The sequence below is a fragment of the Anoplopoma fimbria genome, chromosome 24, assembly GCF_027596085.1.
Source record: "Anoplopoma fimbria isolate UVic2021 breed Golden Eagle Sablefish chromosome 24, Afim_UVic_2022, whole genome shotgun sequence".
NCBI classification, from domain to species: domain Eukaryota; kingdom Metazoa; phylum Chordata; class Actinopteri; order Perciformes; family Anoplopomatidae; genus Anoplopoma; species Anoplopoma fimbria.
The window spans coordinates 8,616,049-8,640,068 of record NC_072472.1 but is presented as its reverse complement, the minus strand read 5'-3'; the positions used below and the strand labels follow the sequence as shown (position 1 = coordinate 8,640,068).

General features: G+C 39.4%; 2 protein-coding genes across 2 annotated transcripts in view; one reads left to right on the top strand and one right to left on the bottom strand.

Moving 5' to 3' along the window:
• Positions 1-1,283: 1,283 nt before the first annotated feature.
• zmp:0000001268 (CYTL1 domain-containing protein) lies at positions 1,284-3,686 on the bottom strand. The gene is made up of 4 exons (XM_054626603.1): positions 3,534-3,686; positions 3,184-3,228; positions 2,758-2,904; positions 1,284-1,328 (listed from the first exon to the last, which is right to left on the bottom strand). The coding sequence occupies exons 1-4, from the start codon at positions 3,684-3,686 to the stop codon at positions 1,284-1,286; spliced, it is 390 nt and encodes a 129-aa protein (XP_054482578.1).
• A 4,953-nt stretch (positions 3,687-8,639) lies between these two features.
• Positions 8,640-24,020, top strand: part of stk32a (serine/threonine kinase 32A) — a 58,966-nt gene continuing 43,585 nt past the window's right edge. Inside the window, exons 1-3 of the mRNA XM_054626021.1 lie at positions 8,640-8,910; positions 15,010-15,065; positions 16,771-16,922. Coding sequence (XP_054481996.1) covers positions 8,859-8,910; positions 15,010-15,065; positions 16,771-16,922 — 260 coding nt within the window. The 5' untranslated portion in view covers positions 8,640-8,858. The remainder of the gene's footprint in view (positions 8,911-15,009; positions 15,066-16,770; positions 16,923-24,020) is intronic.

Here is a 24,020-nt window from a genome sequence, read left to right as displayed (position 1 = left end):
AATATTTCAAACTTAATGAAAAATCAACCGCTTTGTGAAAGGTTCATTAATGTCACTTTGAATTCTGGATACAAAGTGAAAGCAAAATTTAATTTGGTAAATCCCTAAAGCGACAGTACAGAGACAAGCTCATGCACGCCCGTACAATCCCACAGAGGTTTTTACTAACCTCCTCACACTAATGACTTGCCACCACAGTGTGAATACTTTGTACCGGTCCTATAGCTACAAAACTGTCCAACTCAATTAAGCTCCAGCATGTTAGCGCAATGCTCTTTCTCGTCCTCTAAAATCCCTCAGACGCCTGTTGACTGTTTAAGTCATCTGATCCATTCACACAACAATACTTTATGGGTGATAATGATTTAGAAATACCCAGAAATGCCCAAACACCACACATTCTTTGTAATGGAAGACATTTTGACATGTCACTGGACAAAAAGTGTAGATAGTATATTTAGTGATATCAGAACTCCATTTGCCTGCTACAGTTTCATGGTACTGGTATCGTGCATGCTGACTCACTGTTACGGGTTACTGGGAAATTGTTGATGTTATTAGTTACACTGATGTGATTAGGTTCAATATGTCTGCTGTGAAAACCCTTCACAATGTGTCAGTACATTTTAGCTGAAATCACCTGGTTCATGTCTTATATAATATTTTAGCAATACTGTAAGAACAAGTATGAAATATCTTGAATAAGTAAGATGTATTTTGTATGTATTATGTCTTATTGTCTTATGTCTTATTTTGTGTGTATTATGTCTTATTGTGTCTTACAATGTCTTTATTATGTCTTATTGTGTCTTACACAATAAGACATAATAAAGACATCTCTTATTTTTGGATGCTAAACATTACAGTGTTGTGTTTTATAGAGCCCTAATTGTGCACATAATACTTTAGCATGATGACAATGAGCAAAGATCTTTAAATACACTGATTTTATTAAGTTAAGACAAATTTCCATGAAACTGGACAATATTGCAGTCCAAAATCGAGGCAATCTGTACTATATTTTATTTAAACCCAGTCTATCCTGTTAAATGACAATAACAAAAAGCATTTTAATGAAGTTTATTACATGAATTGTTCCCTCAGTCAGACTCCATAGAAAATATATGATAAGTAGTGGAAAGACACCCTATATAGTCAGAAACAAGATGATTAAATAACATGTTTTAGTAACACAAGCTTACCATATATTTAAACTTTAAATCAATGCACATGCTTGAAGAATGCACACAGACAGTAATATTGTCATCTCAGGCTCCAGGATGTTAGCGCTCCAGTGCAGCACAGTCAAAGATCGTGAACACCAAGTCCTATAAAAAAAGAAAGATTTATAAAGCGTTTTTAGGTAAGGTGTTTGTGATTGAATACAATCTTTATTTTTTTATTCCTTTGTTGTAGGTAGATCAATCATCACTTTATATTCAACAATGTTTTATTTGGATTTATTGACAAATAGAGATCATCACTATGACATGTGTACACTCACACTTTGTGTTTACAGTCTATAATTGACTTACATTAGAGCTCAACCTTTTTCTGTTATTGAAGTTTACTGAAATGAGCAAAAGTGAAAGTGAATGAACTCTAACCCTTTGTTGAGACATCGAGGCCTGCTTGCACAGACAGGTCATGTCAGGCGGTTATGGAAAATCAACCACAGACTTCACAGTTCAGGAAATACGGCTCAAACATCCACAGAGAACTGAATGTGTTTCATAATCTGCATCATAAACCCTGTTTAATCCTTTGAAATGACCCAGTGAGCGAGCCATTAACCGACATGCAGTTTGAATGCATCTCATTTGTTTTGCCTTTTCTGTTTCATGTTGAGCAGCAGTGGCTCAGACTTTGGCTCAGTGGATAAACAGTACACGTGACAAAAAAATATGCATTATTGGACAATTTATTTAAAAAATATCTAGAGGAATTTTGCTAACACACTAATCATTTTGTTGTATGAATCATGTACCGATAAAATACTTACAAGTTCTTACTAGTACTTAAATGTAGGTACAGTGGAAGAAAAAACAAGCCTACGGGGAACAAAGTAGTAAAAATTTGGCATTTAAGAGGAAAGGAGCAATTATACTATATTATAATTATACTAAGTATTTTAGTAAATACTGTGTAAGGGCTGCTTTGAAGATAGTGACACACCTCCAAAGATTTCCAAAGCAGAATCTAATCTGTTAAAACATGCAATATATTACATGTTGAAATCCATGTAACTTTTCATAGTATTAGCTGTTTGTAAAATGTTCACACAGTGCTCCTGTAGTGTCTAACAGATTGAATTGTGGGTGGTAAAATGATAAACGGATCACATCAATACAACTTTTACTAAAACTGCAACTTATACAACCTTTTCTTTTCACAGAAAATGCACATTTTGCAGTCCATTAAAGGTAAAGATAATGTACAAATAAATTATTACGTGCATACTTATTTAATATTTGTGATATTTTTTTTACAAAAATTAACATTAAACATATTTACTTTTTAGACATTGGTGTACTTGGCCGAGCACAAATGAGGCGATGCATAGGAGAACAAAGGTACCGCCCCAAAAGACGAAAGATAAATCCCTGTAGTTTCTACCAGATGTTTTGTTCCGCTTCACTTTGTATCCAACCGGACTGAATTCAAATGACTTGCTTCATAGCACAAACAGATACATCATGATGACACCATTTGACTCTCTTTGCATTAAACTTATTTAGACCACTGGTCCCGTCTTACCCCGTGACATTTCTCGGACATGATGATGAAGAGCTGTCTCAGAGTGGAACCAAACTTCCTCACATCTCTAGTGTAAGCACAGCGGCGGTCTCGCAGGCCTTCCACCAGGGAGATGTAGGTCCTCATTTTGTACATCACACAAGCATTCTGCAAGAGGCAAGAGGTGTAATTAGTGTCCCTGTGTGTGATTTAGAGCTGAGGTTTTCAGTCAAAATACCACAGACGTTAGTTTAGAAAATTGTGGGACAGCAAGGTTACTCACAACAGTGTGTGAAAGATAAACATCGACGAAAAGTTCAGATCTGAAAATATTTTCTTAGTACAGTTGGAAATATTATCTTAAATTAAAACTTTCTCCATGTGATGAAAATGTCAATATTGTTATATCAATATATGTTACAATGGGGGATTTTAAATCATACTTACATGGACATCAAGGTAGAGAAATGGCATGTGTGCCATGCAGTAAGTCTGGACGCAAAAAACAATATGAAGTTACAAAACTGCAAAAATATTCTCAGGAGAAAATTTGTTCACATTTAGCCTACCACTGTATGTTTGATTAGAAGGAATTAAACGAAATGAATTCCTAACTGTATCCAGATAATACATGAAGGAATAAAATAATGTATCTCCCTTAATACAGTAATTTAAGATAAACATCAAACAAGTAAAAAATACACTATGGCACACTGGACCATTGAAGAATAGACTCTAAACACAACTTAAGTGTTAAAGCAAACGTCTATAAGAGTGACAACGCAGCATCTTCTTACAGTTTCAGGGTCCCTCTTCAGGTCTGCAGCCCAGTGGGTGAGCTCTGCTGCCATGCTCAGCACCTTGGTGTAGCATGTCGGTGGGTAGAAAGGGTAGCTCAGTACCAGGGGCACCAAAGACCAAACAAGCAACAAGTGGGTAAAAATCGCCATGACTCACTGACACCTTCCGCACCGACTGACCCTTTGTCTGTTTGTGTCAGCGATGCACACATAGCAGCCACGTATGCATGTTGACAGATTTTAACACACCCTTTTGTTTACTCCAAAATAACGATGGAACTGTGGAGGAATGACAGGGGACAACCCACTGTGTCAGATAAGAGAGCACTTCTCTTTGTGGAGTAATCAAAGCAGGCTCTAGAGGATAGTGAGCTGGGATTTTTGTCCAAACATTTTAATACTGGGAAGAAATAAATGAGTAATTGCATCAGAAAGAGAAAAATATTCAGCATAATCATTTTAAAATCGGATTTGCAGTGTTCGTAGTAGTCAGAAGTAGTCTTTTATTACTTAAAGTAGCAATATCACATTATAGAATTATGGAAAACTCATAATTTTATTTATAAAAGTGCAAAAGAACTAGCATCAATAAATATTTATTTATTTGGAATATAGATATTGATGCATCAATGTGTACCTCCTTTTAATGTTGCAGTAGGAAAAGATGGGGGAAATTTTAAATACTTTATAAACTACTGAGCAGCTTGTGAATTCCCCCCAAGAGATCAGATAGTCTTATCTTATCTTAACCCAAAATTATAGATAATAATTTATTTGTTGTATTTTTCTTCTGAATCTGCAAAGTTACCTATAACATAAGTTATCAAATAGAAGTAGTGGAGAAAAAAGTGTAGTATTTGTCTCTGATTGTAGTGGAGCAGAATTATAGAAACAAAAAACAAAATTTCAGAATGACTCCAGTAAAGTGCAAATACCTCAAAATTGTAATCAAATATTTAAGTTAATGTCCTTTTTTTACTTTCCACCACTCAAGATTTGTTTCAATACATCTCTTAGTATCAATGGAGTATTGACTGATGGTTTACAAAACATGAAAGTAACATTAGTTTACTCTCATAGCCAGTCCCAAGCTCCAAACTCTACATATAGCACCTATGGAATGAAATTGTTGCATGATTTTCATATCCATTTTAAATTGCAGCACATTGAGTTTGCACATTGAAAAAGTGCTATATAAATAAAACTACCTTGCACGGAAGAATCCAGACAGCCCTGAGGCTGAAAAGGGGAAATATAGAAATAGAACGTCTTTAATAACCTTTACCCGATACAGCTTTTCCATTATGCAGCATTTCTGCATAGGGGATGAGGGTTGTGTTGATACTTTAACTGTAATATTGATCATGAAAGTGATGTATGATGTAAATGATATTCCCATTAGACCCTTGTTGTATTAATACTGGCTGCTGTCAAGGTATGTTACCTCTTTTTTATCCACTAGATGGGGCTAATTTCACGGCTTGTAACTCCTTACAGCCTCCTGAGCTGTACAGTCCAGTGTCCTCAAGCATTATACTGAATATGATGGATTTCATTCCTCAATTCAAATCTTAATCTAATATAACCAGGATTTATCTATGACCGATTCTCTTTTTTGAGGCAATAAATATCCTCACTTCCTAAACTAGGACAACATTGGAACACGCTGAGGCCTTCTGCATGTTATGTAGCTTTATTCAGTTTCTGTCCGGATGTAATATGACAAACATCTTATATCTAAAACAAGAGTACAGCTTCTGATGCCGCCAAACTGCTGAGAACAAATTGGCCTGCTTGTGAGTGGTGCTCGTCACCTCTGTGCTGAGAGTTGGAGGTCTGTCCCTTACCTCCGTATGAAGATGGATGGCCCACACTGAGTGTGTCACGGCATGACCGGGAGGCATAAAGAGGAAGAAAAAGTGCTGTGTGCGCTGGAAGCATGTCCGCTGTCCCAGAGTCCCACCACACAGCCGTTCTCCTCTCGACCTTGGCCTGCTCAATTAACTGGGGACAGAAGTGACAGTCCTTATAATGGACGGATGGGTTTGACAATTAATGGCCACAGAAGTTAATGTAGGATGAGAGAATGGACTGCAGAAATGTGGCCATAAGACGGCTAATTCCAATGCAGCAAACATATTCTGGTTTTAATTACTGCGTATGAATCATAGAGCTGACACATATAACGGCAGGGCACTTCTTTTTCAGATTTCTTGTGGGCATCTCATCCAGCTTTCCTACACATTCAGATAGTTATCCCGTTCTATACCTTCGGGACGTCCAGTACAACCATGATACTCTATTGCAAACAAATGAGAGTAAAGTGCCTTGCTCAGCAGGACCCCAACTGTAACAGTAGCTATTGAGATAAGTGAGGACAGTGAGTCATTCACTTACATCAACCATTATTTTTGCTTTTCCTTTTGAATTTCCTATGAAAATGTATCATCGTGTATGTGAGTAACCTGACATCAGTTGTAGCAGTCCACAATAAGGTCAGCATAGACTCACTATGGAACTCCAGAGAGAATTACTTCATAATTACTATTCCAATATAAGTTTAATGTTCATTATGAGCCAGCAGTCTCAGCTCGCCTATAAAGAGACTGCCCCCTCACCTAGAGCCCATTGTCGACTAATCTGCCCTGCTGAAGTGCCTTTAAGCAAAGTGGCAAAGCAGTGTGTTCTCTAGGGGGCGCTGTGCTCCAGCTCATCGTGACCTCTGCCTCATGGTGGTGACATGAAGAATTCCCTGCAGATGTAAATAAAGTATTGTGAGGCTATGCGAATTTTAAAGTGATATATACTGATTGTTTTTTTTTTTTTCTAATAATAACGAACCTGCAGACATGTTCAGCTAATGTGATTTGACTGTTTGTGTTTTTAATTATAGACCATAATCCAGGAGGACATCACTAGAGGGTCGACTCTGCGGTGTTTAACTGACTTTGCAGTGAACTTGTGGCGATGATGAGGCAGTTTATCTGTGAGGGTTTTATCCAATATATATTCCAGTCAGAATTCTAAGGTGTAATCTAGTTAGTATCTTTCTGGAAATGAAGTAGGGGATTCAACTTTTTCTTTTTTTTTTTTTTTTTCTTTTTTTATTATTAAAGTGCATGCTAAAGACAGGGCGACCTCATCTCCACAGCCACAGCGCATCATCATATGGGACGTGCCTCTCCAGACGCACGGCTGGTGGCCAGCGTGGAGGTCAGTCTCTCATCAGTTTCACCCCCCACCCCAGCATTTAAAAAAAACACATCAATCTCTGCCTCCCCCCCGTCCTCCAGAAGCAAAGGGGATTTCGCATTGCATATACTCCATCCGCGCATTCCCGCAAGTCACGTCTCGCCTCCGTGGCTGTGTTGTTCTGACGGTGTGGCAGGAGGCAGGTGTCCCGGTGCGTCGTCGTTGTCTCCGAACAAGTGATGCTTTGAGCACTGATACTGTTGCTCCCTCTCACTGTCGTCTCACGTCTCTGCAGCAAACAACAGGGGCTGGATCCTTAAAAAAAAAAAAAAAAAAAAAAAAAGGTCCCATGCCTGACTTCGTGGCGGCGTTTAGAGGTAGGTGTCCACAGCTGTCTCTGCATGGATGGTGGTGGTGGTGGTGGTGGTGATGGGGGGGGGGTACTTTCTATTCAGCGCATGTTTTGTTGGCCCGTGTGATCAGATAAGGGGGCTCCGAGCACAATGTTCCTCATGCAGAGGAGCTCAGCACTGCGGCTCCAGGCACTACTTTTCTTGATAAATATAAATATATATATATAACTTAAACCTCAAAAGAGACAGTCAAATATGTTTGTGGATGACATTATGATACTGTGTGGGGAATGACATCCATGGTGGGTTTCCCCACGATGACTTGAAGTTTGTACATTGAACCCTTAAAAAAAATGAATCTCAGCTAACACAGTCATTCATTCCTCTGTGAGACATTATGGGATGTGTTGTCATTCAGTTTTAAAGGACATGGCAAACCACAAAGTAAGGATATGAATATTGCATTATCATAGGAGACTATAACTTAAAAATAGATTAGCTTTTTGACAGTCCAACATGAATTTAACATTGTAAGATGCACACCTGATTTATTTACATTTTTCTATGTGAATTTATTCTATGAGTTCATAATTAGGCTTACATGTAGGGCAGATTTCTGTGATTGTTTTTTTTGTTGTTGTCTACTACCGGAACAAAACGTAGTAACTCATGAAATGTCATGTCCTGAAGAGGGCAGCCTGAGGGATTCCATTTACAGTATACAATGCTATAAATCAAAAAAAAACTCCAATTTGTGCTCTTAATGGGAAAAACGATCATACCATTCATCACACATGCACTGCAGACGCTGCTCCACTGGGATGAGTTTCTGATTAAAATGTAAAAATTAAATAATAAGAAGAGGGAAGGAAGTAGGAACCAGGCTTTCATAAGTAAAAATAGTAATGAAAGTCATTCTGCCTCCTGTCCCCTAATCAAGTTGATTACTACATGATTGCTACTGCTGATGTGCTACTATTATGGCTCATTAAAGTTTAAGAGCCTTGTTTTTTTTCTTTCTTTCTTTTTGTATCTTAAGTTCAAAGAAAAATTCTGTGTAAGTCTTTCCATTCATCATTAGATGCCGTGAACGAGCCATTCATGTCTCAGAGGCTCTACCTTTCTACGTGTTCCTCCCTCCCTCCCTCCCTCCCTCCTTCTCTCCTCCTGCTGCTGGTGGTGTCATGTTTTCCTGCCTCCCCTCGCAGGTTGGAATCTCAGTCAACAGAGGGGTCACAGCCACAAACACATCACCCACCCACCTCCTGCCTGGCGAGAGTCGTACGTCTGCCTGCATTCATCCAGACGGCAGTGAAGACAGACGGGGAAACTTACGCTGTAGTGGTACTGCTTCTCTGAGTGTGTGTGTGTGTGTGTGTGTGTGTGTGTGTGTGTGTGTGTGTGTGTGTGTGTGTGTGTGTGTGTGTGTGTGTGTGTGTGTGTGTTAGGGCTTCAGTGCCTCTAGTGTTCCTCCAAGCCCTCCACTCTGTGTGTGTGTGTGTGTGTGTGCGCAATGATGTGTGGTTGTGTCAAGGTGGAGAGTTAACAGGAAGACGGGACCTCGTTCAAGTCAGCAAAGCCGAGCCAGCTGCTGCGTATGTGTGTGTCAGGGATAAGCAGTCCAGCACGTGAGTGTGTGTGTGTGTGTGTGTGTGTGTGTGTGTGTGAGGGGCTAGCGTTGACCAGGCTATGAGTGCGTCTCAGAGGGAGAGGCCGTTCGTTCCATGCTGAGTTGAGCTAAGGGAGCAGAACAAGAGAATCTGACAGAGGAGCAGCAATGGGGCTCGGACAGTCCAGCAAGGCTCCTGTCACCGAGGACACGGACGAGGGTGAGTTTTATTAAACATTCTTATGGGACTTTTTCACTCTTTTTATGTTTCTCTACTTTTGTTGAATCTTTAAGATAAACAGGGAAACGTGGGTTAAACAAAATGACAAGTAGACCGCATTATCGGCAGACTTTTATAATGTGTTAAGCTATTCCTATTAGCTAAGAAAACGAAGTGCACTTACAGTAAAAGGTTCTGACTGATATAGTGCTGATCAGGGCTGACACTAGTCTTCCTCAGCAAATGGAAACAAGGGAATACCCCTTAGTGTGGCCACAGTTTGACTTTGTCTTTAATATAGACACATTATTGTATATTTAGACAAATAATCATATAGTGGAGGGCATAGAATAGAATGAAAATGTGTTAAAGAAATCCATGGAACTCTTCTGGACATTTTTTCTCTAATGTTGGCTTTGGTGGTGAAGTATTCATATTCATGATAATTGAAAATTGCTTGAATCTTGCCAGGTTATTATCTTTCTTTCTTTTTTTCGACCGTCAAGGTCAACATCAAACAAGAGTTATAACTATGATTGGCAAAGCTTTGTTTGAATTTATTTCCTTTTTTCTTAGTGACCTGAGCAAGATAATACAATGTGGATTTATGGATCTGAGGCAGTCTCTGAAATTAGTTCCAATCTTGCTTCACCCCAAGGACTTCAATTAAGTCAGAGTTACATGAGTCAGTTATTAAGTCAGAAGTGAAGTGGCTTTCCTTGGTGTTCCCTGTAGATTTCCTAGATGACTTTTTATTAAGTTGTAAACCAAAATACCTGTTTTCAGTTCAACCCTTTTGATGGGTTCATATTCCATTAGTTACCATTTGAGTTTCCAGTTATTTATTTGTCTGCTGAAATAGACATTTGGATGAATGTGAAATCCATATCTGTGGTTTTCTCTTTTTCTCTGGAGGCAAACCTCTAACAAAGAGGAAATCATTATTCACAGTTAACCTTGCTCTTTAGTCATCTGGCGTGCTGTTCTGGAAATGTCACTCATAACAGAGCGTCTCTGAACTCTCGAGTAAATGCAACGGTGCACCTCACTCACTTCTCTTTCTCAAAAACAGCGTGGGCGATTTCACCGAGGGCAGGGGAATAATAAACACAGAGACACATTGTTATGAATTAGAAAAAAGTCCAGCTCACTGGAAACAAAGTAATCCTCTCACTGATGAAACGCCCATCAGACACAGGCGGCGTTCTCCTTCTGACATCGGAGGAGCCGAGTCAACACCGAGCACTCACCCCCTCTGAGTAGCAATAAAGATGCAAATTGAATTTTCACTTCACATTTCAGAAATGTCAAAGTTGGCTTCAAGGTAATATTGGCCACAGAGGTGGGATTTTTGTTTGTTTGTTTATTTAATGGTGATCATTAATAATTATTGACATTTCTAAAATATTTTTCAGTGTCCGTAAATGCTCTGAGATTAGCTAGTTTTCAATTTTCATCCGTAGTTTCTGTGCGGCTGATCAACTTTGAATATATCTGGTGGTAAAGTTGCTAAGAACAGTTTACAAAAATGGTTGAGTCCTTGTTTTCAGTTAGCAAGTTTGCAAAAATGTGTCTAATTTTAATATATTAATATAAAAACACATAAAAAGATATTGTGATGCGCCGAATAATTTATGCTGCTTTTGTAGCAAATTGTAAACTGCTGCGGCAAAAAAACCTGCATTCTTATACATTATCTTTATTTTGTCGCATGAAGAAAATTCACCCATGAATACAAAATAAATGTACCAAGCCAGTATTATTTAACATCAAAAGCAGCAGCAAAAAATGTGTCCAAAGAAATAAGATGTAATACAAGTATTGTAACTAAACTTAAAATGTTTAAACTAAATTTCTCCCAGATAAAAATCTGAATTTATCCACAGAATAAATTTACGGACTGCTTTCCTTGCTGGCGTCAGTGCATAGACAGATGCATATTTTGTAGTTGAACCCATATCAGTTGATTTACGGAAAGGCGTATGCATGAAGGTGAACTCTGTCAAGACATGTTTATCTCCCCTGAGAATGATGTGTGTACCACATTGGCTCCCTAATGTGCGAGAGATATTTTCCACTTTGTGCAACCAGGACACTCTGGTTAATGGACAGACCCTGTTTACTGCTGATCATGCTTTATTCACATCACAGTGGCACATGGACCCATGGGTTCTGTTTCAGTTGTCAGAGCAACAGCGTGAGCGCTGACGTTCCCACGTTGGTGGGTCCTTAAGTGGCTTTTGTGTGAGAGGCGGAGAGGGAAGGGGGAAACCGAGTGAGACAAGTGCGTCCACAATGAGACTTCTAATTTTGAAAACGAGACCCTTAAAACGACAGGGAAATGTCAAAATCTCTTTCTTTGTTCTAAACAATAAAACTCAGCTAGTTCAACTCTGTTTGGTTCCCATCAACTTTCTGTAATCACCTACTTTATACTGTGTTTATATGAGTATACCAAACCCATGATTTATTTGCCCCTCATTTACATATTTTTCAGTTTCTACACAACTACATCTCTATGAAGTGACTTGAGGGTCGTCAATCAAAACCCTTTTATGATTGTAAAGTTTTGTTCCACAACCCCACAAGACACTACTTGAAAATCATTCATTTTTTTTAAAGATGTATGTCTTCAGTAGGAATGAATGAGTGCAACAGACAGGGTAGCAAAGTTGGAAAGTATTGATAAACTGGCAGTAAGAAAAGTAAAGATAAACACAAGCCTCGTCCTTAAAAATAAGTGGTCGCAACGAGGGTCGAATATATATTTTCAATGTCCGTAAATGCTCTGGGATTTAGCTAATCATAATTTTCATCCATAGTTTCTGTGCGGCTGAAAAACTTTGAATATAGGTGGTGGGAAAGTTGCTAATTTTCAGTTTGCAAATGTACAAAAGTTGTCTTCTTGACTTTGTGCTACAGGGACCTCAACCAGGCTCATTCCATCATATTCCAAAAGAACAGATTTTCTTGCAGCTGGCAGTTTCAGGTTTTTACACTCAGCAGACCAGGTTTCAAAAAGACATTGGCTCCAACTCAAATTAAGAGCCTCATGTCTGAGCAGACATTCGCTAATGGTCGCAAAGGCCCGTGTGGACGTCTCTGCAGAGATTCACATACAGAACAAAATGTCCAAAACCACCTGTGAGTCCGTGTTTGAGTGTATGCGAGCGTTTAGTGTTGACAGAGGGCAAAAACAGAGAGCATTTTTCAAATTTTGTTGGCGTAGTGTGGACATACTCAGAGACAGAGACAAAATAAAGACAGTCATAGACATACAGTACAGCACCGTCACACTGAGGGCACGAGATGCTGCGCGAGGCTCAAACTAGTGTGATTAATTCAATACAAACTGATTAGCATGTGTCAGTCAAATTCAAATTGACTACTTCTCCAGTCAGATGGTTTCTTCAATGTGTCAATCCCATTCAATCATTTCACGCTCAGTTACTCATGTGTCCATCATTTAATACAGCACATTAAATCGTCCAGAGGTCTGTTGGTAAAATATGACATTCTCCATCTCACTCTTTCTGTTTGCCTAACTCTCTGTCTCTCTCTCTCTCTCTTTTTGTATGACTGCCTAAAACTCCCTCCTCTCTCTCTCTCTCTGTGGGATCAGAGAGCTCACCCTCTCATTCACACACATGAACACAGCTGTCTCTCTGAAAAACCCATCAGAGTAGAATCTCCGAGTAGCTCAGCAGGCAAAATGAACATATTTGTCTGGAGTGTGTGTGTGTGTGTGTGTGTGTGTGTGTGTGTGTGTGTGTGTGTGTGTGTGTGTGTGTGTGTGTGTGTGTGTGTGTGTGTGTGTGTGTGTGTGTGTGTGTGCATGTACGTATGTTTGGTATACATCATGTGTAAGTCTGTGTGTGCGTGTGTGAGTGCGTGTGTGTTTGATTGTGCATGATAAAACGGGCCTCATATGGTCCTTTTCAGAGTTAGTTGTGTAAACACTCCAACACAGATAGTGAGAGAGGAGGAAGTGCCAGTGATACGTGACTAACAGAGCATAACATTAACTGTCACATCCAATAGATCTAGTGAGTGTAAGTGTGTGTGTGTGTGTGTGTGTGTGTGTGTGTGTGTGTGTGTGTGTGTGTGTGTGTGTGTGTGTGTGTGTGTGTGTGTGTGTGTGTGTGTGTGTGTGCTTGTGCTTGTATGCATGCACACTTTACAGTTGCAAGAGAAGCAGGTAATGTGTATGTCCATCATATGTGTGTGTGTCATTTTGTGAATGCATTGTGAATAAATGGGTGCATTTCTTGTGTGTGTGTGTGTGTGTGTGTGTGTGTGTGTGTGTGTGTGTGTGTGTGTGTGTGTGTGTGTGTGTGTGTGTGTGTGTGTGTGTGTGTGTGTGTGCGTTTGGTCAGATAAGAGGGCACCAGCTGTTCCATACTCAGGAAAACGACAGGGAGGGAAAACCTTCTGTCCTGGTTGTCATGGCAGCAAGGAACAAACAGCCCCATCCGGTTCCAATTTCAGCTAAATGTTGCTGATAGATGGAGAGGAGTGAGATATGGGAGCCCTGGTTTAGGATGTGTGTGTCTGTGGTCATGTTCAAAAAATGTGTAGAGGAGAGAGTGATATAAAGACTGAGAGGATATCGATCTGCTAAAACAAAAGAGCTAAAATTCGCTCTTTTGTACAACAATCCAAAAAAGATGTCTTTACGCTGAGGCTTATTTTAATTCTCTTCTTTAATGTCAGTGACCCGTGGTTGCCCTGGAGACCGACATCTGCTCCAGCTCGACTGTCTGCGTTGTTGAAATGAGCTCAAAGCAAACCTGACAGTGAACCTACTGTACCCACACTTAACATTCATAAATTTCTATTTATAGAGATCCAATGACGTAGTTTTTATTTTAAAAGGGGTTAAAGTGACATTTTAGCCAGCATATACCGTTAATGTTTTTTAAAATGATCTCTCTGTAACTTTTAAAAATGTTCAAACTACAGAAAATATGTGTATCTAGCAGATACAGAGGGAGATCAGAATATAAAAAAAGGGTAATTGGTTGTAATAGACAATTACCAAATATCGGACCACTTCTTTATCAATTTAATAAAATAGTTACCAATCAACATCCAGAATTGCGTTGGTCCAATGATAACTTTCACATTTCATCCTCAATTCATCGAAATGGCAGTAAAGTGATAGTAATATGTTAGAAAAAATAAATTGCATGTGCCTATTGTGAACTACTTTAAATACATCATTAAAAATATTGCTTTACTTAATTATTTTAATTGGACTTTGTTTCAAAGGAAGGTAGGTCTTACCGATAGCGGAAGGGTTCCGACATTGAGCCTTTAATACAGAGTCCAAATTTCCCTTTTTTTATTTATGTTTTTCTTTTTATGAAGCAGTAGCTAGCTTCTTCAGAGCTGAAGAAGAAAAGCTGCCCTGAAGGACCTGTGATGCAATCTTTCGCCTAATACAGTATTCAATCCAAGGTTGTTGTTTTTTCCCCGGTATGGGCCATGGAGTTTATTGACAGGGTTCTAGTGACACATTACACACACACACACACACACACACACACACACACACACACACACACACACACACACACACACACACACACACACACACACACACACACACACACAGGTTCATTCATTCCCATCTAGAGCCTGCAGTGAATGTTTTCAACAAATCTTGTAAGCCACTGTTTTACTGCTTATTTTTTTGTTGAACATAAGGAAGTAAAGATACTTAGCCAACTTGTGTAGTAATAATTATAATAATTCTATTTATATAACACTTTTTCAAAGTGCTTTACCAAAGATTTTTCATAATAAAAAATAAAAAAATCAGAATCCCATGTTAACCCCCCTTAAAATATTCACAAATGAGAAACATAAGACGGAGATTCAAGTGCAAAATAAGATAAATAATATAAATAAAGTAACATGATGTTTTTTTGAGTCAACAGCTGCCATTGATATCTAGTATTGATCCTGTTAAGTTGTATCAACTTGTTTAGAAAGTGTAATTCAAAGAGGATCATTACAGATTTCAGGTTCATATTTATGTTTATGTTTAGGATTTAACATAAATTAACAGAGATTTTCTGATCTTTTCTCTCGCAGTGAATTTCGACCACTTCCAGATCCTGAGGGCAATAGGAAAAGGAAGCTTCGGAAAAGTAAGTCCATGTTTGCAAAAGTATACCAATGTTACTCGGAAGTTGGAATCAGCTTCATGGTACATATATTTATCAATATCAAAAGGAGAAACTGGTTTAGTATGCTATTCAACACATGAAGTAACATGCAAATAACCCAAACATGTCACAACAAAAAAAAATGTAAAGACACACTAACACTACAAAACAAACACTGACACTCAAATGAACACACAATTCAGGACAACATTAGTGTTGCTGAGGGAAAGTTAAGCATCTCTGCATTAAAAATGACTTAAACAATGCATTGGTTATTGAACACTGCACATTAGATGCAAAATGTTAGATTAAAAATATCATGCCCACCTCTGTCAGTACAATATTATCATAGCTTGGCCTTTATTTTGCACGAGATCAACCAACAGCTCTCCAGAAACACATGATAGCAATCATGTTTCCTCCTGTTGTTAGGTCACGTGTTGCAGAGTAATCCACATCAGCTCTCACAGTACATGGAAGCACATATAGCGACCCACACTCACATGCGCACGTATACACTGATCACAGACCCTCAAGGCATCTGCACTCCAACAACAGATAAGCAGTCTAATCACAGTCGATGGCAAGCTGTTCAATCAGAGGAGTGATGCGATCAGGGTTTGGCTGATTAACCGTACCAGCTGGTCCACAGATCACTCTCTTAGATAGCAGTAATCACTGGCTTATTGACGCTTGTAACTACAAATAAATATGGAGTATTACTCCTCGGCATATTGAAAATAGTGTCCATTCTCTGAGACATTGTCAGAAGGGGGTAATCACGTTCAGTTTGATTTGTACGTGTAATGACAGCGGGCCCAGATTGCACCAGGTGTTTTATTCTGCGTTCTGCTGCGTCACATTAGAGTCCTGCTAATTATTCCCACTGATATATAAATACTCTGAGTGCTTTTTGAAAGCATTTTAATGCAATTAAAAAACATATTGGCGACGTTCCCGACTGACACGCACCAGGCAATTCTAATGAATGCCAACGTGACGTTTCCCATCTCTAATATGCAAAGTATATGGGTGTGAAGAGTTTAACGTCTTAAGAGAGGATTACATTCCTGATCACGGAGATTAAAAGAATGTTTCCTTCCAGCCTTGTTGGATGGTTTTTGCAATATATACAGCAGCACTTCATGTGTCACAAGCGATAAAGCTTGAGACAAACATGGATGAATGATGGAAAACACGCTACTGTGTTGCAACAGTTTATAAAAGTACATCGTTGTTCAAAGTGTCAAACAGAATGTCAGCATTTTATCAATTATTACTCTTTGAAATTTGGTGAAATGATACATCTCACATATTTGTAGAAGTATCTTTAGAACTATGCTGAATAGCAACAATTTTTCTATGTGTCATGCAACATAACTTACCAAAGATCATGTATGGCAAGAAATGAACAAATGCTGCATGTCCTTTTTTATTATATAGTTTTGCACAAGAGAAATGGCGATGTTTAATGTGTTATCGCATTGGCAGTGAGGACTACATTATAATTTTGTATGGATATGTCTGTTTGGAGTTTGCAGAAAAGCAATATATGAGTCACTTTGAACAGCCTTGAAAAGTACTGAAGCATAAGATGGAAACACACAAGCAGAACACCAATAAATGTATTCACACCATTTAGACTGCTGCAGTGAAAGAAACTACCCATTTGTGATCTCATCTCCAGGTCTGCATTGTACAGAAGAAGGACACCAAGAAGATGTACGCAATGAAGTACATGAACAAGCTGAAGTGCGTGGAGCGGAACGAAGTGAGGAACGTATTGAAAGAGCTGCAGATAATGCAGAACCTTGAGCATCCGTTCCTGGTTAACTTCTGGTGAGCCTGTGTGCTTTGCTGCATAAGTATTTCACTTTACATGTTTGTTTATCACTTAAGAGTATAAGTGTTCCTGTGAAAGGCAATTAAACCCGGACCACTTCTTCTACAGTGTTTAGGTTCTTACTTTAGCTACTTTTTGAATTCAAACTTACTTCAGACTGCCTTAAATTATCACTTTTATGTGACTTTTATGGAATATGCTCCTCCATTTCTTAATATGTAAACAAAAAGCAGCCGTATGCAATTGTAAGCACACTATGAATGATTTCCCCTTCAGCAGATTGTCTCCACCAAGGCTTGTATTTAACACTGGGATTACCATCAGCCATAGCAGCCTTTTGAGGGATTCTGTAGTGCGCCCAGTGTCACCCATTTGATTTATATGGTGATTGTATCCTGTTCATTAAATCCATGAATGCACAGACACATAGGGAGACCGTCAGCCATTAGCGAAAGCTATAAGATTGTGTGTCACAGATGCATTCAGAAAGGTGTTGCCTACCGAAGAACACCGTCAAGCCTCCATTCACCGTCATCACACCCTTTGAAGTTGCTAAAAGGAAAATGTAGTTTGCTCACTGATCCAAATTCAACTTTTATGGGCTCTCCTCTCCATGTAGCTTCTCGTTTGCCTCACCACAAACGAGAAGCGCGAGGGGGTCGAGGATGTATTTGCCTCACCACTGTGTAGATCTCCAAATCAAACCGCGAGTTGCTAATCTAAAATGACTCATCAGGTACTTTCAGCAACTCATTCATCATAATTTGAAAGCCCAAGCTTATTGAGCAGCAGGAGTCGTACTTTTGAGATGCCTGATAAGTACGGCTTGTTACGTTTCCGTCTGAAAGGCGTCATTAATTCTTGATAAGCACTCCCACTCTGCAACGTTGGAGAGGAAGCCACCCTGGTTTTCTTCCAGAAAGGCAGAGAGGAGGGAATGTCTGTGCAAGGATGAGGAATAACTTCCACAGTCATGTGGTCGGTTTTTTTCTTTTTCTTTTTTTAAATCAAATGTTTGTTGATATTTCAGTATTACTCATCATTTTTACTTTTGATTTGCAAGTTTGCTTTTTGCTCTTTTGGGATTAGGCAGCTCCCTTTAAAAAGATTCTGGAAATGTGAACAGTAAAATGAGATACTAAAAGAGTGACTTGTGGCAACAATGCTCTCCTACTAGCTTTTTCTCAAGCCTTTGTCCACTGGCCCACTTTGCTATCCTCTCTCCCCCTACTCCCCCTTTCTCCCATTTCCATATCTTTTTAAAACGCTACTACTCTGGCACAATCAGTAGCTGTCTTTTAATTACTAATTTGAGGGAAACAAAACTAAATCCTTTCACTGTGGGAATGGCTGAGAAGCACAGTAAAAAAAATAGGAGAGGAAAGGAAAGGAAAAGTAAGAAAAACCACAGAAGAGAGAGAGCAAGCAGAGAGGGAAAACAACAGAGGAGGTGAACGGAGGATGGAGAGATGTGTAGTGTACAGACTCATCAGACAAACAATGCCAGTGCTTGCTTTCTTGCCTGATTGCATGCTGTGTTGGACAAAAAAAACTGTTGGAAGTTAATGCATTTGGCAGCATAAATCCCCCTGGGTGGGGGTAATTTCCTCCAGAGATGTGCTTGGGTCAGCGCTGTGCCCACTCTCTCTCTTTCTGTCTCTCTCTCACTGTGTTGACTTGGCGTAAGTTATGTTTGTCCTGAGGTAAGCGCTCAAGGTCAGAGACGGGGGAGAGATTACCGCAGGCATATGAACCGCACTGAAACAGCTCCAGCACACGCAGTCTTTGTTTTTCTGTCCTCTCGCCTGTCCTCTCGTCTTCTCTTCTCTCACCTTCCTCCTTTATCTTCCTCCTCCGCTGCTATTTTCCTTCTTCACCAGCTGCTTGTCTCCCCTCTCCTCTCCTCTTGCTGTCGCTGTACTTGCTACTGCATGACCTCCTGCGTCTTTTGATTTTCTGTGCAGACAAGCAACAAAGCACTTGGAAAGTCCGGAGCAAAAACAAACATGTGAACTTCTAAATAAGTTATTTACCCTCCATGCAAACTATTGAGTATGATATGGAACACTGATTTTAGAAGAATCTTCTCTGGCATTAAGTGTGTGGTCGGGACGGTCAGTGTATTGATGTGGGCAGCACGTTATGCCAGCGCTGCACTAAGACCCACTGTGTAAGGGGAGCCCTTACTGGCCCTGCAATGCCAGAGATATACTCCCACTATATCAGAGACAGACAGAGAGAGGGAGAGGTGGCAACCAGCGTCAGACGCTGCGGTGTTCAGCTTTCAGTCGTGCTGACTCTCCGACTGTGGGTTTTGCTGTTGATTTGTTTGTTGGTGGAGGAAATGTCACAGAGGAAGAACTTCCTGGAACTATCTTCTTGCTGTTTGGGGTGATGGATGTGTTTATCACAAGCTGTGTAATGTGTGCTATGAGAGAAGCACATTTTGTTTTCAAGCAGAAGGAAAACAGTACGTAGTGCAGGATCACTGCAAAAGTGTCCTTTGCTAAGTTGCTGACATTTTGAAATGCCATCTGGTTGAAACAGTTTGGATCTTGAAGACACGACTACAAGTTTATACATTTTCATAATGTAAACAAATAAATGATCTTGATACTTGAGGAATTTGCCTGTTCAGCTGGATTTATTAACCCAACACACAGACAAACAGACGGGAGTTAAACAAACTTTGATACAAAGATTGGCTAGGATTAAGTAAATGACATAACTATGTAGATCTTCAATATATTTGTTATGCTCTCTTGCACAAACTTGACCACAGAATGAAAATGTACTCTGACAACTTCTTCTAGTGTGTGGTTATGAATTTACAACTAAACCTGCTTTTAACCAAGTTTCTGGGTCACTCCATATCTTACATCTGTGACAAATACTGCCATGATGCAACATGCTATTTTAAAAAAAATGCCTTGCGTAACTTTCAAAAGAAAAAAAGTAAGTACATTAACAAAAGTCTGACACATTGTAGAGTAAAAGCTTCACTTGCTCTAGGGAGTCCCTCTTTTTCACTCAGTTGTTATGCAATCTCACTAATGTATTCCATTTCTATGCAGAGCAAGACATGGTTCAGTGTTATTCCCCATTCATGTGCACTTTCATCAGAAAACCAAGTGACATAATGTCTCACAAAGGCAATGATTTCTTTAAGAAACTAAGAGAAGAATCAAAACCCCCCAAGCGTTCCGACATAAAAGCTCTAGTACACCAGATATGCTGTAATGTACGGGCACAACAGTCTGCTTAGGTAATGAGTACATTTTAAATAAAGTGCGTAAGATAGGAAAAGCATAATCCAGACTCTGTAAGATCTGCTTGTACCTGATACAAACTGTATCCTTGTGTATTTGTAAAATATGCACATCACACTACTTTTACAACACCAGAAAGCAGCACGTCAGCATGTCAAGTACATCGCCTGATGTCAAGGTGACCTGGAATAATGGAAGATTATAATTAGGAGTGCTGAGAATAAAGAAACATCCTGATGAAGTACTGTGACTAAGCCTCAATGTTACCTTGTTAGAAGTAAATAAGATAAGTAAAAGCAAAAAGGGAATATTTTAAATTAGGCTCACTCTGGAGTTATATTTGATATGCTAGATCAATAATCTCCGGTGCTTTCTGTCAGGGATCTGTGTATGTATTTTTGCAACAGAGAGCATCCATGCGTACGTGTGTGTTCTCAGGCAGCATTAGACACAGACTGATGGGAGCTGTCAGTCAAAGGAGGTGTTGGGAGGAAGGTCGGGGGCCTGTCGGCATCGATCCAGCATGTCACAGTCTGAGCCGTTGGCTGGCTGTGTCCGTATCAGCAAGGGGCTTTGGTCAGAACGCGTGTGTGTGTGTGTGTGTGTGTGTGTGTGTGTGTGTGTGTGTGTGTGTGTGTGTGTGTGTGTGTGTGTGTGTGTGTGTGTGTGTGTGTGTGTGTGTGTGTGGAAAAGTGTGTGTGTGCGTGTTTATGGATAGTACGTATGTCTAATCACAGTAATTGCAATAGCTTGTGTTGAGCAACATGGTTTTGATTAGTCATTTTTATTACTGAGATTTACTGATGTGGATTTTATGCTTGTGGGCTTTTAATCAATGGGTGCTAAGCAACAAAATCACTACAGTTTACATTGAGCAGGTTTAGTTATTTTACCTCATAAAAGAGTCTTTAGGTTATGGATGGTAGGTTACTCAGAGGGAAAAACAAAAACAAACATATAAAACAAACAAACGAAGGCCATCCACCCAAATTAATTATTTTCTCTAATTAACTCCCCTTTTTGTTGCTTTTGAAATTAGGAGTTGTATGAGTGTTTTCTTTAACAATGTACTTTAATGTTTAGAGAGGCTGCTTTCAGCTAATAAACTTGACAGAGGAAACAGAAGTTACGCTGCTGTTCCTCACGCGTGAACGCACACAGCGTCTCCTGGCCGTCTGTTGCAGTGTAAAATGTTCACACTTTAGGGAACGTTATCAATATTTTCCTCAATAATGATGTATTATTTCATCCAACAGCAACCGAACCGCTATTAATCAGAAAAGTGAATTGTTACGATCTGCGCGGTTATAACTGCTATCCTGTATCTCTAGTGAACAAGCACTGAAAAAGTGAGTTTTTTTATATGTCTCCTTTAAGGAGTACAATATCGCTACATTTAATGAATGAGTACTCTTTTTCAGATATGGCATTCGTTTAGGAATACTGCCAATAGTGCCATTACTTTAAAAAAGCTGATTGTATGAGGACTGTCTTTCCTGATTAAAGGACAGTAATCTACTTTGAAATAGAATAATGTGCGTGTCTGAAGAGACTGAATTTATTACAATTCACTACATTTTTTATAACCTTAACTTTCAGTACTTTTAGTATTATTTGAATTAACCATGTGGCCTTACATGTCACAATTGCTACCTTTTGAAAGAGGGAAAGGAGTTTTTTTTTTTTTGTAAGGACACGCCGCCAATAGCTCCTGAGCCCCTGTGGTTTTCTGAAGACTTCCATTACTGAAGTGGCCTGAGGTGCCTTCGCCTTCTAAAAGCTCCATGCAGGATGCTCTCCCCTCAGACTGACTGCCTGGAGGCCGCAAGAGGTCACATTGAAAAGCATGTGTGGCGGAGCAGATACAGACAGCGAAAGGAAGACAGAATGAGGCGGAGGGAGAGATGGGGAAAAAAGTGGAACAACTAGAGGACAAGAGAGGACCAAGAGACAGAGAAAGGACAAGAGGGAACAAGCCGACTATAGGGAAACCAGATGCAAGCAAGGTGATACAAAGTCTGCACCATTGCAACATGATGTAAGTGCTAATCTGCAGTCTGACTGCTGTTCTTTACTCTCCATCCAAAATGCTGGTCGAGGCATCGGCTGCTAATGATGCTTGAGAACTTGTTATGTCGCTCTGTATTAGCCCATTGCAGCGGTGAAATACAAATGGAGGCAGTCAGCAATGTAGTGCTGTTGTCTCACTGGTTGGCTAATTATTTTCCACTTCATATTTGCTTTTTTTTTCTTCTTCTATTTAATTTATTCTAGTCATTCTAATTCTGATAGTTTTTAAAAATGGGAATACACCCCCTTGGCTTTATTGTGTTTTATCTATTTGACAAAATGTAGTCAATGATATGAGGCCTCCTGGTGATGTGCACATATATGTCATATATTTCTCTATATGTATAATATTTTGTTAAAAAAAGAGAAAGAAAGTTCATTTAATTTCAACACCACCAGAAGCAGCAGTAGTTTCAGTGCTCTGTCTGTGTCTCCACAGGATGCATTCAGGCACAGTATTGAGTGTAGGTAAATGCAAGGCTCCAACAGCAAACAGGCTCTTTGAAATCCCATTAGTCACACAGGGCACGTATATGTTGTCATATTAAGGTAACTTGGGTAACTTCTGTGACCCGGCGCCGGTGACAAACAACTTAATCAGAACTATGTCTAATTCATTCTGACAGCAGTGGCAGCGGGCCAGCGGAGACTTCATTCATATTCAAACACCTTCTTAATATGCCGTCGCCATGAGTCGCCACGAAGAGAGAGAGAGAGAGAGAGCACTTGTTTCCAGAAGAAATGGGGCTTTTATTGTCATAGGAGACCAATTTACGCTCTAAGTAGAGTGGAGATATTGCTGAAATAGCACAGAATAGCCAGCTGAATTAGCACCCGGACAGTTGGTCCCGGGGGGATGATGTTGATTTGCTGCTATAATATCTAATATACAGTATGTACACTGCACAATAAAGGATTAATAAGTACAGTAATGTGCACTTAAGCAGATAGTCAAGTGCTGAAGAAGCAACACAAATTACTTCGAGTTGTTGACTTAGTGGGTATATCTACAGGGTACACATTTCAACTATGTACTGTGTGTGTGTGTGTGTGTGTGTGTGTGTGTGTGTGTGTGTGTGTGTGTGTGTGTGTGTGTGTGTGTGTGTGTGTGTGTGTGTGTGTTTTAACTTTGGTAAATGTCTGTTCGCATGTGTGTAGACCTATCTCTGTGACTATACTTTTTAAGACTTATAAAACAAAGTTTAATTCAAAAGTAGCTAACTCAAACAACAGGATGTAGGGTGGTGTTAAAAGTACACCTGGGTCAACGTATCTTCATACGACGGTTTGTATGATATCTTACAAAAAGTAGTTTTTTTTCCATTCCTTTTCCTACAAAAGTAAGCAGCATGTGTCAATTTCAGCTTGTTACATGCATACAGTCTTTTCAAAATAAACTTCAGTCTTTACAGGAAACAACTTTGTTAGGTTAAGAGAACAACATTACTTAGTTAGGTTCGGGAAAAGATCATCGTTTAGGTTAAAATAACAAATGAAATAAAATAACAATGGAAGTGCAGTTACTGCCGTTTCCTGGGTGAAAGATCGGTGTTTATTGGATCCATACCCAGCCCCTTGGCCCGCCCAGCAAAAGCTTTTGCAGTTTTCATACTTCCTAGTTCATGATAACGTGGATAACATACGAAATTATTTTGTGGGATATATACAAATTACATCACGTTTGAAATGTATGGCTAATAATGCCGGATGAGAAGAGCCTTCCTGGGTACACATGCATGCTTCTGCGTGTGTACA

What these genes read in the sequence shown, in the direction of transcription:
- zmp:0000001268 (XM_054626603.1), bottom strand. Translation starts at nt 3,686, where the DNA reads ATGGCGATTTTTACCCACTTGTTGCTTGTTTGGTCTTTGGTGCCCCTG. An exon ending in TGAAGAGGGACCCTGAAACT is followed by an intron (nt 3,229 to 3,533) that starts GTAAGAAGATGC and finishes TTTTGCGTCCAG; the next exon opens with ACTTACTGCATGGCACACAT. An exon ending in TGTCCGAGAAATGTCACGGG is followed by an intron (nt 1,329 to 2,757) that starts GTAAGACGGGAC and finishes CTTTTTTTATAG; the next exon opens with GACTTGGTGTTCACGATCTT.